The sequence below is a fragment of the Callithrix jacchus genome, chromosome 6 (assembly GCF_049354715.1).
Source record: "Callithrix jacchus isolate 240 chromosome 6, calJac240_pri, whole genome shotgun sequence".
NCBI lineage: Eukaryota > Metazoa > Chordata > Mammalia > Primates > Cebidae > Callithrix > Callithrix jacchus.
Window position 1 is genome coordinate 72550478 of NC_133507.1, and position 15763 is coordinate 72566240.

At 35.3% G+C, this 15763-nt stretch overlaps 1 protein-coding gene across 2 annotated transcripts in view; it reads left to right on the plus strand.

Annotated features, from left to right (window-relative positions):
* CYTIP (cytohesin 1 interacting protein) overlaps nucleotides 1-15763 on the plus strand; it is a 74399-nt gene that overhangs the window by 50438 nt on the left and 8198 nt on the right. For both annotated transcript variants that reach the window (XM_035304852.3, XM_002749424.7), the window contains 5 exons: nucleotides 1697-1746; nucleotides 2006-2060; nucleotides 5492-5594; nucleotides 5802-5895; nucleotides 8721-8790. In XM_035304852.3, coding sequence (XP_035160743.1) covers nucleotides 1697-1746; nucleotides 2006-2060; nucleotides 5492-5594; nucleotides 5802-5895; nucleotides 8721-8790 — 372 coding nt within the window. The remainder of the gene's footprint in view (nucleotides 1-1696; nucleotides 1747-2005; nucleotides 2061-5491; nucleotides 5595-5801; nucleotides 5896-8720; nucleotides 8791-15763) is intronic.

Below are 15763 nucleotides of genomic sequence, written 5' to 3' on the forward strand. Positions count from 1 at the left end.
TGAATTAAGGGTGGAAAACAAGCAGATGAAGATAGTCAAAATAGATTAAGAAAATATGAGTACAATATAAAGGAGAGACTGAGAATGCTTGGAAATAAGTTTGTTGCTCTCTTCTGAAAGGAGACTCACTGATATAAATGAATTGTCCCTATGCTTGTTAATGGTATACACAAGGTGCAAAATCAGGTTACAACAAACCATACCAATCCTTGTAGGCATTCCACAGGTAGTGCTTATAAATTGAAAAGAGATACTTTTTAGCAAGACTGAAGAATCTTTTTGGGTCGGAGCAATTTATTTCAGTCTTCAGTGCCATATAAGTGAGTTGAAGCCCAGAACTAACCAAAGAGGACAATATAATTAATTACAGCAAATGGGTAAGAAGAGATCACCTCTCCATTACATTAGCTTTACTGACTGGTGGCTGAATTCTTAACACTGGTCCATTACAGGAAATTTGTGAAAATGCTGACATTTGGTACCTGGTAATTCAAATTTCCTACAGTGGTGTAGGCTTCACTCCTAAAGAATGCCTTAATGAGCATTTCATTTGTGTAACATGTTACATAAGCATTAATATTCTATGTATTTTTCTCCTTTTGGTTTCATCCTTTACTTATTTTGCTTTGTCTAGACTGACTATGCATTGATCTCTTGATGTTTTTGTGCTCATGTATATATGACAACCATTTTAGGTCGACAATTAAAAATCACAGGTTAGCTAGTAGCTTATGTTTTGGGCCCTTGAACCAACACTTTAGAATAGGGCTAATAAACATTTTATGAACAAACAAACAAAACAAACAAACAAACAAGAAACAAATGAAAAAACCCACAAAAACAAAAACCTAGTACAATTTTCCTAAAAAATATGTTGCCACCTTTTGTTGACGTTTCTTATGTTTACAGTGGTAGAATGTGTCCTGAAAGCTTAGGTTTATATGATCTTTTCCAAAAGTGCAGAGGAATGAAGGTGATATTATTTATACCATTTATACTATTCTGAGCTTCCTTTTCTTCCTTGGCTGGAAATTGCACTGCATTCTTTCAAAACTATTACAAAAATAAATCATAAGCAGAATTGAGATTTTGAGTTCCTGGTTTCACCTGAATTGTGTTTCTGTGTGTGTTGGTTGTTTAGGGATTATTTTATCCCACTAAAAACAGTAACATAATGAACCATTATAATAAACACAGTCATTTCAGCATCATCTCCAAAAACTATAAAGTTTTCAGGTTTCATATGCCATTCTATGTATGCTGTTTTTCTTTGGATTTCAGTGTGATTACAAATTGTTATGGGGAATCTTTCAGAGGCTGTTTTAAATACACATCAGAGATGAAGTTCTCTTTGGAAGCTTTGGAGTTTTGCCACATTATATTAACTCTTTTGCCACATTGTATTACTATCTAAGACTCTCTTAATCTTTTCATTGGAATGCCTAGAATCCCATCTCCCCACTGTCCTCTGCTATCACTAGAGAACTGAAATGGCTGCCTTTACGCAACAATTTCCCAGGAGCTGGACCAAAGAAGGTGATAAATAACTGTGTGTGTGTGTGTGTGTGTGTGTGTGTGTGTGTGTGTGTGTGTGTGTAGTGAGAGAGAGAGAGAGAGAGAAAGAAAGATGTTTAGAACATTTTACAGTGTATCTTGAAGACCCTGAGATAACTATATGCTTTTTTGTATTTTTCAGCTTGCTTTAACCAGATCAAGTTCTTTAAGTGACTTTTCCTGGTCTCAAAGGTAAAGAGATTGAATTATTTTTTTTGTCTCTCCCAAAATATGCTCTCCAGACTATTTCTCTCTTCTTCTCTCTCTCTCTCTCTCTCTCTCTCTCTCTCGCACACACACACAGATGCACACACACACATAATCTTACATACTACAATTTACATAAATGTCAGTTATTTTTAATTGTGACAGTTATTTTTAATGATAAATCTGTGCCAAATGTGATACTTTGATTTTCATACAGTTTCTTTCTTAAACATTTTTATTACAGAAAGCTTGTTACTGTGGAGAAGCAGGATAATGAAACATTTGGATTTGAAATTCAGGTGGGCAGTTTTCACATTTTCTAGACTTCCAAGGAAGAAAGTGTCATGTTATGTGCAAAGGAAAAATTAAGTTAGGATTAGAGAATGGTGGAGTCTATGATTTTTATTCAGTGTGTGTTGTTTGGGGGTAGTTTTTCAGTGTGTTGCGTACTATAAAGGAAAGAAAACATTGAGGATAACATAAACCCCCCGAGATTTGCTCAGCAGTTTGTGCTTCGTTGCTTCAGTCTTCCCTTCAGTCCCAGACTGATCAGAAATAGTTGGTATCAGCCAGGTCTTAGATCAAAGAGTGAAATACATTTTACAGATGTGCATTTTATATATTTGCATTTTGAATATGTTTTGCATAATCACATTGTTATACTGTATATCAGATTTTAAATATTTTACTTTGGCATTCAAGAGATACTCAAAAGACTATGCATCTGTTTGTATGGAACACATATATTCATGGATGCTCCTGGTACGTTTTGCTACTAAAGAGTTCATATTGTACATAATGAGAAATTTATAGCTTTTTTTCTCCTAATGACAATGCTTTATAATTGTTATTTGAAACACTTGAGAACATTTGGCTCTACTTGCAGATTGCCTCATGCTGTAGGAAATTTTTAAGTCTTTATAGGTTTCAGCATAATTGCCTAAGAATTTCATTGCTTATTTGCTGTCTGCTTTTTCATGACCACATTTGTAAAGCGGGTGAGGTTGGTCAAATGAAGTGTAACCCAATTAAGTGCAACAGTAGTAGCTTAAGCATTTCTGGTTTTTTTCCATAGTACGTTTGCATGTCTTTTGGATGTGTTTTGCATAATCATATTCTTACACTCTATATCAGATTTTAGATCTTAGCTTTAGTGCTGCTTTCAGAAAACTTTGGTGTGATATCAGCCCCACAATTGGAAAGTCGGTGTGTATTTTAAGATTAGGAACAGGAAGCTGCTAAGCAAAACATGTTTTATGAGTAAAGAAACAAAATGAGACTCAAGCTGCAATGAAGAGAGAGAAGGCACTAGGAGAAAAGAGGATCACTTCTACTTTCTGAACTCTTCTACTTTTAAATTTGGTGAAATCTGTAATTTACCACAGTAATTGGTGAAATCCATTAGGTTTTAGAAGCATAGTACTCACTCTTATTCCCCAGTTATATGAAACACTCCCTATTCTGTTGTAGAGACACTGCTTTTTGTCACTGTTTCTTTTTAAAGGAGAATATCCTCAAGGATGTGCAGCAGTGGCTACTAAAAACAGGATAAATGACTACTCACCTTTATTTTTCTTACACTGCTATAATATATGTCACCACTTTCTTAAGTTTTTCTCCCACACCATAAACACTTATTCTCCATGGAGCAAGAGTCGAAACTATGTCAGGCCACAGCACCCCTGAACCTTTGTAGATCAACATAAACTAATGGCTATACTTTTAAATAGCAGCATGTATGTGTTATCTCCGTGATGCAAGAACCCATACCCCTGTAAATTCTCTTTGGTATATGCTCCCTATTGTCAAATACACATCATAATCTATTCCCTAGTACTCATCAGATTTGCAGCAGTCAACAAATAGGAGAAATGCTTCTGGGAACTTTTGAAGATCAGATACAACTTCATGTACGCATACTGTGGATGCAGTGTGGATACATATTTTGGATCTGGCCTACCACTTTGGAAGAGACCAGATCTATGGTTCTCCATGGATGCTAGCTTTATGCTATTTATGAGAATCATGCAGCATTATAGGAATGCAGACTTTGCACTCATGCTTACCTGAATTCATATCCTCTCGATGGTTGCCTTATGGGATCCTTAGGAGATTTAAATGAAACAATACATGTAATATACCTAGTGATGTTCCTGGTACCAACAGAAGATCCACAAATGACAGATGTTAGAATGAAGGTCATTGGTCATGAGAAAGGTCAAAGAGATCTTCATGTCTCTAAGAAATACGTGTGATCATTATGTCACTGGTTCATTAATGTCACTGATTACTTAATGGGAGCTAGAAGACTGGGTAAAGGAGAGAAGTATCTGATTAATTCTTTCTATAACTTTGGGGTTTCTGTTTTTTTCTCTCTATCACTAACTCCCAAATTTTACACCCAATGTGAATAAATATGGAGGTGCCAGCTACATAAATCAGCATGTTTCCACTGCACTGTACTCACTTGGATCCCTGGGAATGGAGGGTAGAGTCTCATTGCTAATGCGAATTGTTAGAACAGTGGTTTCCCAAAGGAGTGTCAGTTATATCTTTTGTTCATGTACCACATGAACTAGATCAGCCTTTCATCTCCAGATGGTCTAGGCTGTACTGAGAAGACCTCTGGCAGGAAAGCTGTTAATGAAATTTCTGGTAGATGGGAATGTAGTGCACGATCTTTAAAGTCTCTTCTACATTTAAGATATGGGGATTCTAAGTGCCTTATAGATTAGATAGAAATCCTTTAGAGGTGAACAGACCCAAGTTTCTAGAAGTTGCTCGCATATGGCTGACTTATGGTGCCTCAGAGATTATTGAATAAGAAGGAATGAACATCAGACATTATTTTCTTCACAAGGAAGTAGTACTTTAATGTAGCTTGATTTTAGGAATCAGATGTTTAGGAATATCTGAGTACGTCTACTCAGAACACTGATTTTGCTTTTAGGTAGAACTGGACTTCATAATTTAAATGTGTGAAAAAGAAAATTATATTTGTTATAGGTCATTGGGACACTATATCTTGCAAACATCTATTCAGTGTTTTGGTGTAATTAAAAAAAAAACCCACCACCACTAAACTGCTTGTGCCTAATTGAGGCAAGAATCGAAGCTTAACTTTTTCTAATTTAGTTGGGTGACTAATGAACCGGTGAGGATTCAGGACAGGCATACCAGAGGGTGCTCAGAAATGAAGGTAATTGAGTCAATTATAGTACTTTTGAATAAATGCAGGGCAGATTGTCATTATGTGCAGAACTCTGATTTAAAATAATCATTGTTGGCATGTCTCCTTGTTGCATGTGTACAATTTCATACTCCTATAATGAGCGTTTTAGCTTGGGAGAACTGCTTATGGATTTTTCTCATTGCACTTGGCCATCGTTGTTTTATCCCATTGGGAAATGAGAAACTCAATTTTTTAAAATAAATATGTAATCATGACAGCATCAGGTGATATCTTGGGCTTGAAAATGTAAAATCTTGAGCCACTCTCATTTCACATTCTTTCTTATGACAGATGTCTTTATGAATGGAGTTGGCTACAGATTGTCTGGTAGAATTGCAAAATTGATACCTTGATTCAGTTTATAGTGGAAATCCTTTCCAAATTGTCCTTTGAACTTACCTATTATACTGCTTAATGGTAATTGACATCATTTTATTTTTTGGCAAATAGATGTTGAGTTTTTTAAATAGTAACTATGTATCACCCGAATTTTTACAGACTTACAGGCTCCAGAATCAGAATGCCTGCTCCTCGGAAATGTTCACTTTGATATGCAAAATACAGGAGGACAGCCCAGCTCACTGTGCTGGCCTGCAAGCTGGTAACTTACATTTTTGTTCATGTTAGGAATCATTTAAATAGCAAGAAAATAAAATGTTTTGAGAGTGAAGGTCAGGATGTATTTGTTGCCTTGAATTTTCTTAGCTCCTTTATGTTTTTAAGACTCGGAGCTGCTTGTTTCAGTTGCATGTCAGGAGGGATTATTTAACTAACCAACATAACATTCATTTTTCTTGGCATCTCCCAGGTGATGTCCTTGCAAATATCAATGGTGTGAGTACAGAAGGTTTTACCCACAAACAAGTCGTTGACCTGATCAGATCGTCTGGAAACCTGCTAACGTAACTATCTGTTTAGTCCCATGGGGCTTCAAAATGTTATGGTTTCTCATAATGTCTGATGAGTGAATAAAAAGCCTTTTTGTTCAGCATCACAAGGCAGAGGCGGGCGGCAGTGCATCGGAGCTTTAGTGCTGGGTACAAACATTATCAGTTCCTTTTGTTTCTCAAGATTCCTCAAACTTGAACACACTGTCAACATCTGAAGTCAGAGGACATATTAGCCCAAATGTCTGTGTGGGAAGGATGGCCTTTAAAATGTATTTTTTATGTCAAATCCAATTAAACTGGCACCCATTCTTTTTAAACTGGGAGGAACTGATCTAATTTCCATGGTTGATGTAATCTTGTAGCTAAAACAAATAAAAGGTCAGAAGGGCTGAGTTTTTCCTCTTATGCGACAAGCCACCTGTTTTTCTCCACTAGTGTTCCATTTGGAAGGAAGAGTAGTCTGTTCAACCCTTCCCACTCTGAAACACACATATACCACATGTTCCAAATATTTCAAACTTCTTGATAGAATAGTGGCTTTTCCAATTAGAGATTTGATTGACTTTTCTACTATAACAATACCAGCACCTAATAAGATCTTATTAGGGTAGTTACATGATGAAATTCACTCGTTCGTTAAAATCATATTTCTTGAGCAAATACGTTTCCAGCTCTGTGATAAGCTCAGGAGAGACCAAGATAAAGACTCTCTTAGTATGTTAATAATTATGGAAGGAAATGGCTCAGAAAAGCCTGAAATTTAAGTGGTGTTTATATTTCAGTTATTGATAACTACCATGAGAAAAGTGCAAAACAGCAATGGCCTGTCATGCTGAGTAAGGAGGCTGCTAGTTTGGCTTAGATGTGTAAAGTGAAAATATCTTTTTTAGGGAGGCAATATTTGAGTTGAGATCTAAATGAAGAGAAGGATGGTCAAATGGACCCCTGGTAAGAACACTTCAGGCAAAGAGAGAGGTCTCTGAGTTCTCAAAATGGGCTTGGCACGTACAAGGGAAAGAGAAAAAGTCAGTGTAATTGGTAGTTGATGGATTAGAGAGGGTGTAATAGGATATGAAGCCAGAGAGTTGGCCTGGGGGCAGACTATGGATCTCTTTGGCCATGCCAACAAATTTGGGTTTTATTCTGATTAAGGTGGGTCCTATATTGTCTCATTTATTCTTCACAGCCACTTGTGAGGTTAGTTTTATTTCTATTTATGGATGAAGTGCCTGAAGCTTAGAGAGGGCTTAGTTAAGGTCACACAACTAGTAAGTAATAGGGCTTGGATTTGACCACCTGCTCTGGATGCCAGGATCTGTCCTCTTCAGCTACAGCTGCTCCTTGGAAGCTGCCAGTAGAAAATCTGCGGGATGCTCTTCAGTGATTCTGGTCTAAAACTTCAAAGGATGCTTTTGGTGTTTCTGCAAGTAGATTTGAAAGATGGTGGTGGCAAATAATTGAGTCCAACTCTATGGGTCCTGTGAGTTCAGGGTAAAGGACGGGGCACTTTTGCTCTAGAGAACCCTGGATCCAAAGGAGAGGAACCATGGCGAGTGTGAGGGGAGCTGTTGGTGGTTAGAGTCAGAAAGCATGTTCCACATGGGTGAAGAGGGTAAAGCACAGGTAAATAGGGGTGGCAGGTGGAGGTAATTGTTGGAAATTCACGGAAATGGGAGACAGTCTACACAAATACTGAGGAAAACGGCCTATGAATGGTTGCAGTTTTGCCCACACACATCTATTACTTCAGCAGGTCAAATTGACATTCAATCACAATTAAACAGATTCATATGGATTCCCACTATTTCTTAGAGAGTCAAGATTACCTTAAGGAGCAAACAGACAGCATTTTGGCTTGCTACCATCTGATTATCTCTGGAATGAGGTTATAAGAAATAGAGGAAAACTGAGTTCTGCGTTTAATGCTTTTACCATGCCTTGAAACACTTCCTTGCATCTTTATAGAATTATAGCTTAATTACAAGAAGGGGCTTCAACCAACACTTTAAAAATTAGTGTGTGATTCACGAATGAAATTTTTAAATCATATTCAGATTGATGGCTTAATAGTCAAAATAAAAGCCTTTAACTTGAGCACACAGAACAAATCAAAATCACTTAAAGTGGAACAAGTATTTTATTTTTAGAAATAAGTGTGGTGTAGGAAGAACAGAACACCGGTAAGTTGATAATTCTAGGATTAGCATTTGTAAACTGAATGTTTTGAGATGAAAAAGTCGTATGAAGGTTACTATCTCATAGTAGTTGTAGTCTGTTTCTTCTAGTACCAAAATTATATGGAGATTTACAGGGGTAAAGCCTCCTAGAATCCTGAGGAGGAAATAATTTCTCCCTCTTTCAAAAAGTAACAGGTTAATCCACAGTTGTGAAAGCCCCTAGTGCCTACTGTTTCTGTCGTTGTACCCCTTGTGTTCAGCATGGTGTCTAGAATCTGGCACATAGTAGATGCCCAATAAATATTTACCAAATGAGTGAAGTGATTCAGGCCATCCCCACAAGAACAGATTCTACTAGAGATCAGCCATCATTGTCACATGGTGACGTCTATAAAATGAGCTGTAGTTTACAAATTAACTAGGATCCTTTCTCTTAGCCACCTTCTCAAGGGGAGTTTTCCCCCATTTTCTTTTTCTGAATGTTATCAGAAGATTTGGCCTTGGTCCAGCTACTCGAAGTGCCATGAGAACTGTAGCATTTATATTTTGTTTTTAGCATAGTGTGTGCTCAAAGTGTAGTACTCTGTAATATGGTACTTATTTAAATGAATCACTCACGTTACTCACTCCCTCCTCTTTTTTTTTTTTTCCTTAAAACAGGATAGAGACTCTTAATGGAACAATGATTCTCAAAAGAATGGAGCTTGAAGCAAAGCTGCAGGTTTTAAAGGTAATTTAATTTAATGCAGTGAGGCACATTTTTCATCCTTGAATGTGTGAGTGGTAAAATAAAGATCTATTTGAGGAACTGAGATAGCCCTTGAAAAAGAAATGCCATGATGAATCTGAACTGCTGAATTATCAAGAGCCATGCAATTATCTTTGGAGGAATATCAAATTCTGCAAACCAATATAAATCACTTTCTTCCTTCCTCCTTCTGTGTGTCTATGAGGCTCAGAAAGGCAACAGGAAGGCACACCACTTGAAGAACTCTTCATTAGCGCACCTGTGATCTCTCTTGATTTACATTTTGTTTGGAATTAAAGCAAAAAAGGTCATTATTTTCCCAAATATGTCAGAGGGTCTGGGTTTTTCATTTTTTCCATGTCCTCTTTTGGTGTCCTTCTCATCTGCCTCATTCTTAAAACCAAAACCTTATCTGTCTAATCCTGTGACTGTCCTTGAATCTGCTTTCGTTGGAAAATACACTAACAACTTCAAAGGAGAAATAAATTAGTGTCTAAGAGATAGTAAATAATGGAGGATGTTCAGTGAAAATTCCCTGGGATAGTTTTTTGAGGCTCTTAAAAATCTCAGTTTTCTGGGCTGATGAGGGTCTCCTAAGCCATGAAGTCCAGACCCTCACTCATGCATGTGAGTTAGAGTTCTAAAGACCTCTCTGCTTGTCTCAGTGACCTCTGCATCCCTATTCTCCCACTTGCATAGCAATGAGGTAGCCAATCTGAACAGAGATTGTAGTTTACTATAGGCAGGTTGCTCACTCCAGCTTTATTTAGAAATAACTGCCATTTATTAGTTTTCTTCATGAAATATGAGTTTATTAATTATTGAGCCTAAGAGAGTGAATTTTATTTTGCATCTTTTTCTTCCTCCACATCCAATCCATCACCAAGTGTTGCTTTCTTCATCTACATTGGCTTGGATACTCTTGCCACTGTGCTTTTTTCAATCAATTTGTAAAATTCCTTGAAAAAGCCTCTGTTCAAATTTTGATAGGAATTGAATTGTATTCATAAAATAAATGAGAGCAATTAAAATCTTTATGGCTCTTACTTTTCTCACTTTGAATTCAGGATCTCAATCTGTTTATTCATATCTTTTATAGACTTTAAAAATATTTTGTAATTATCTTCCTATATTTTTACATATCTTTTATTATATTTATTATTGTGTACTTCCTCATTGTTCTTGCTATATTCATCTTTTAAATTTTCAGCCACTTATTGCTAATGATTTTGTTTAAATTTTAAAAATCCAGCTTTGTTGAACTCCCTTTATTCTAATAATTTTTATAGTTTCTTATATTTTTATATAAATTTTATATCATTTGCAGATTATAAATATTTTGCCCCTTTAGCTCAATTATTGAAACTAATTATTTTTCTTCTCTTATAGCATTGGCTAGGATCATCAATATATTGTAAATAATGATAATCTTATTGTTCACTTTAAAGAAAATATTTCTAAGATTTTTGTTATTACATTTTTATGAGGAGTAAACAGTGCTCCATATTGTACTTGAATTTAATGTTAATTTGCTTTTGCAAAAGAAAGATAATCTTAGTGAACCTCTTTTTTAAAAAATTGAAACTTTTTCACCTTTTCTTAGAAAAAGAAATATTGAAAACAAGAATAAACAATAGGTTTATATTGTATGGAATAAAGTACTAACTTGCACAAAACATTATTTCATGCCTTTAAGCAATTTCTATTCTTTGCATATTTTTGCCATGTTTCATTATACATATTTACCAAAGTATGAATTTTCAGTTTCTCCATCCTCTTCCAGAACATCATGAGAACCATACAATGCTTTAAATGCCCATTTAAGACCCTGCATTCCTTACTATACTTACTTTAGAGAATTTTTATCAATTTTCTAAAAGTACAAAATGCATATTTATTCTAAATAGATGGTAGTGAATAAATACACCAACTTGTTCCTTTTGATATGCTTGCTGTTGCTTGTTGCATTCTACTCCTTACCTCTGGGTTTACTCTCTTTCTTGCTGTAGTGCTTCCTTCTGTGATGATAAGCAGATTTTTTGTTGAAAAATGTTTTTATTTCACTGCTACTATTGGAAGAGAGTTTTGATGGGTCATTTATTCTAAGTAGGTGTTTAGTTCCCTAAGCACTTTGAATTTATTACTTCTTTCGTATTTTTGTTGATGAGAGAGCTTTTAATTGTTTTTGGCAGGTAATCTATATTTTCTGCTACAGGTTTTAACATTTTTCCTTTTCACATGTAAGTCCTTAATTCATCCAGAATTAACTTTTGTGTATATTATGAGGTACGGGAAAAATTTCAATCTGTTTTTTTTCATGTGAAAATTCTAATTTAGTTTTTTTCCAACTGAATAACCAGTTCTTCTAGTACCATTTATTTTGTAGTCCCCCTTTTACCCTTCAACTGACTTGCAATAAAACCTCTATTCTTTTTTTTTTTTTTTTTTTTGAGATGGAGTCTTGTTCTTTCACCAGCCTGGAGCACAGTGGCACAATCTTGGCCCACTGCAATCTCTGTCTCTTGGATTCAAGCAATTTCCCTGCCTCAGCCTCCTGAGTATCTGGGACTACAGGCATGCACCACCACTCCTGGCTAATTTTTTAAAAAAATTTTATTTTAGTAAAGACAGGGTTTCACCATGGCCTGGATGGTCTCCATCTCCTGACCTCATGATCCACCCGCCTCAGCCTCCCAAAGTGCTAGGATTACAGGTGTGAGCCACTGTGCCCGGCCAAAACCCCTAATTTTAAGCAAGTTCCACATATGCATGGATTTGCTTATAGGCTTTCTAATATGATCCATTGCTCAATTTGTTTATCCCAGATTGTCTATAATAAATCTTGTTATCACATTGACCGTAGTTATTCTTGGTCCTTAGACCATCTATATAAATTATAAAAATAAATCATATATAAATAAATATTGGTGTTTTGATTGATATCAAATTTTATTTACCTATTTTTGGAGACAGGGTCTTGCTCTGTTGCCCATACTAGAGTGCAGCAATGTGATTATAGCTCACTATAGCCTCAAACTCCTGGGTTCAAGCAATCCTGCTGTCTCAGCCTCCTGAATTGCTGGGATTACAGGCCTGAGCCAACACTCATGGCTCTGATAGCACTATATATATATATAGATCAATTTGAGGAAACTGCATTGTATCTCTAATAAATTATCTGAAGATTACTTTGGGTTTACTGTAGAGATAGTAACTATCTGTATGAATGAGTTTTGCTTCTTTTTCTTACTTTACTTCACAGCTTAGGAGCTACCATACCACAATGATTAGAAACTATAGTTGTAGGCATCCTTGTTTCACTCCTGATTTTAAAGGGAATTCTTCTTAATTTCGTTTCCATTAGGAACGAGCTATACTTTCAGGTTAAGGACACTCCATTCTATTTGAAGTTTGCTTGTAGTTTACAGTATTTGTGTATTAAATTTTGTCAAATACTTTTATTTGCATCTGTTAAGCTGGTCTTCTTATTTATTCATTTGAAAAAAATCTGTTAATATGTGAATGACATTTAAACGTATTCTAATATAAAGCTACCATTTCATCTCTAGGCTAAACTCAACCTGGGTTAGCCTTGAAATTTGTCGTTTGTAATTGTAATTACAGGCTTGATCTGTGAGTATTTTCTTTAGGATTTTAAAAGATAGCTTTGTTTTTCAGGTAAACTGGTCTATAGGTTTCTTTCCTTAGATATCTTTTTAAGTTTTGGAATCAAGTTTACTAGACTCTTAGCATGAGTACCCACATTGACTAATAGTGAGTGGAAGTAAAGTGGATAAAAGGCAAAAAAAAAAAAAAAAATTAGTTTGTTATTATCTTGTAGTTCTTTTTCATGTCTATCTATTCTTGTTTTATTTCTGAATCATTTCATTTTAAAATTCTTTTTTGATGAGAATACTGTTAACATATTGTTTCAATTTCTTTATTAGTTGTGAGACTACTTAGGATTTCTGTTTTTTTTTTAAAGCCAGTTTTAGTGACTTCTGTTTCTGTTAACAAAATTTTTTAATTTATTAACTGAGTTGACAGTAAAATATTATTCTAATAATTTAAATTTTTGTCAAAAATTGTTTGAGCATGCCTCCATATTTTTTATTGCATCTTATGCCACTTTTTATGCCTTCTTTTTTTTTCTTGATACTTTTCTCCCTTGGATTTTCAAGTTTTAAAAGACCAGTGTTTGTGGCAATATTTAATCCTTTTTCTGATTGCTTTAAGATATTTTTTCGTCTTTATCATTCTACAGTTTTACTACAATGTAATTAATTCTGGATTAATTTCTAACTTTATACTACATAGAAATTACAGAGTTCTTTCTGTTTAAAGACCTTCTTTAGCTTTGGAAAACTGTCAATCTTTTTTGAATATACCTTCTATAACACTACTGTATTATCTTCTGGAATTCCTATTAGACATAGTTTCTTGATTTACCTTTCATGATTCCTAATGACTATTTCATACTTTTATCTCGTTTTCTTTTTGTGTTATATTCTTTCTGAATTCCTCAGTAACATCTTCAGAACTGTTCTTGTTAGCTGTCTGTATAGAATATGTTCTTTGTATTAAGTTATAAAAATTAATTTGTTATAAACTGAGGACTTATATGAAATAAAATTTTAACTAAAAATAGCATTGATGTTGTATAGCTATAGATGAGACTATTGGTGTGAGGTCATATTTTTACTTATATAGACAAAATAACTTCACAATATTTTTATTTAGAATAATATTTCTTTTCTGCTGTATATTTGCTAGCTTCTGATCAAATCTTATGAAAGCTCAATAGAAATCAACAAAATGAATCTTTGTTTTACCCCAAACATTACTGATGCATATGCTTGTTTTCTTACAATCCATTACCTTTTTATGAAAGATTTACTTTTTGAAAGTGTGTTATTTATTACTGAGAAGTGGCTGTCCTGCCAGAAAGCTGCGATTCTTATCTGTACCCACATTGACTAATAGTGAGTGGAAATAAAGTGGCTAAAATGCAAAAAAAAAAAAAAATAATTAGTTTGTTTTTATTTTGTAGTTCTTTTTCATGTCTATCTCTTCTTGTTTTATTTTTTCATTTCGAATTTCTTGTTCTTATAAACATTGATCTTATTTATCTCTCGGAGGATTACATTTTTATTTTAAAGTCTTTTTTTGACACTTCTTATTTTCATTTTGCTTAGAGAGACTCCATATACCAATTATCAATTTTATTATCTTTTTTAATCATTAAACATCTGTGAGTGTTTGGGGGTTTAGATTGCCTACTTCCCTTGCATGGCATATAGCCTCTCCTTTCAGCACAATGTTATAATTGGATGCTTGTCCCCACTCAGCACTTCAAGGCTACCAATCCAGAGCCAGGTCTAGGGGCTTAGATGCCTTCCCTGGGGACTCAGTGAGCTGTTTGGCTCAAGTCATGAGGCTGTGCTTAGGTACTCCTCCCTTTCTATGTATAAGCTCTACATAAGCCATAGCCAGCAGCAGCAGCTTTTCTCAGCCTCCTTTCCCAGTGATGGAGATTCAGCCAACATTCTTTCCTTAAGCAGAAAACCTGGCTCAGACCTTGGTTTCAGATAGGTGCATTTAAACCATATATTGCAATAGAATTTCTTTCTACTTCTCCATATCCAGAAGACTTTAAAGTTCATTCTGCTTTTCATCTTGCATGTCTGTCCTGTTTCTAATCTTGAAATTACGAGATTCCATTTATCTCTTGAGCCAGAAATGTTTCAGCCTCATCCATAACCACAGCCTGGTTTCCCCTTTGAAACACAATGACATTTACTTTGTGCATCTTGTGTAAGTGAGCATTCTGTCCCTCAAAGACTCTTCATGGGGTCACCAGCTCTTCTTTAGAAACAGTCATCCTTTCTGAGCCACATTTTTAGGGATTCTGATTCTTCTGACCTATGATTCAAATGTTTAACATGAAAGCAACACATCTAATGGGGTAGCTGGGAGACCTGGTTTGTAATCTACTTCTGCTATTTACTGGGTTTGTAGTTCTTGGGGAATATTTTGCTACACTGAATCTTCATTTTTGAATCTGTAACTTTTTAGAGAAGTTATGAAAATTAAATATTATGTTATCAGTGAAAGCACAATTAAAGTATTAAAGTATCATGAAAATGTTTAGCTGTGTGTCTTCTATTGATCAAAAGCATTGGAAACTTCTTTGGAACCAATGTGTGATAGCTGAGAGTTGTTTTAGGAAGCCATTTTTTGCATGTATTCATTCAACCATTATTTATTGAGCAGCTGCTATGTACCTGGCACTGAACTAGGCACAGTGAGGTGATGCTGCCCAGTATGGTTAGATCTCACTTGTGCTGTAATTCTCCCCTAATGATGAGAGTTCAGATATGTCCCAATATACAATTGTGACGTCAGTAACACAGGCAGAAACAGACACATAGGAAAATAGGGAAGCTTGGTTACAGACGAAAAACCCTTAGTCACTTTGACACATCTGCTCTTCACACTGGTATTTTCTTGGTTTAAGTGATGACTTACTGAAATAACTGGGCCAAATCAACAAATCAGATATTGCAAAACCTTTATTTTTTTTAAAAAAATGACTAAATGGCCAGTGCTGACTTGGTATTTTTGGATAGTAAGTACAGAAATATAGTTTCCTCTTCTTTCTGTCTCTAGTTTTGACTGTGGACCTATCCCTGTGCTCCTCCACTGGACTCTAGTCTCTTGTAGGAAATAAATCTCTTTAAGGAAGATGAAAGGGTTGGTATGTATGCCACATACTTGCTAGCCTTATACGCCTCCTGGACTTAAATGATCCTCCCACCCCAGCCTCTTAAGAACTGGTGTGCACCACCACACCCAGCTAATTAAAAATATGTTGTTGTTTTTTTTTTTCTTTTTGTAGAGATAAATTCTCACTATGTTGCCTGGGCTTATTTCAAACTCCTGGTCTCAACCAGTC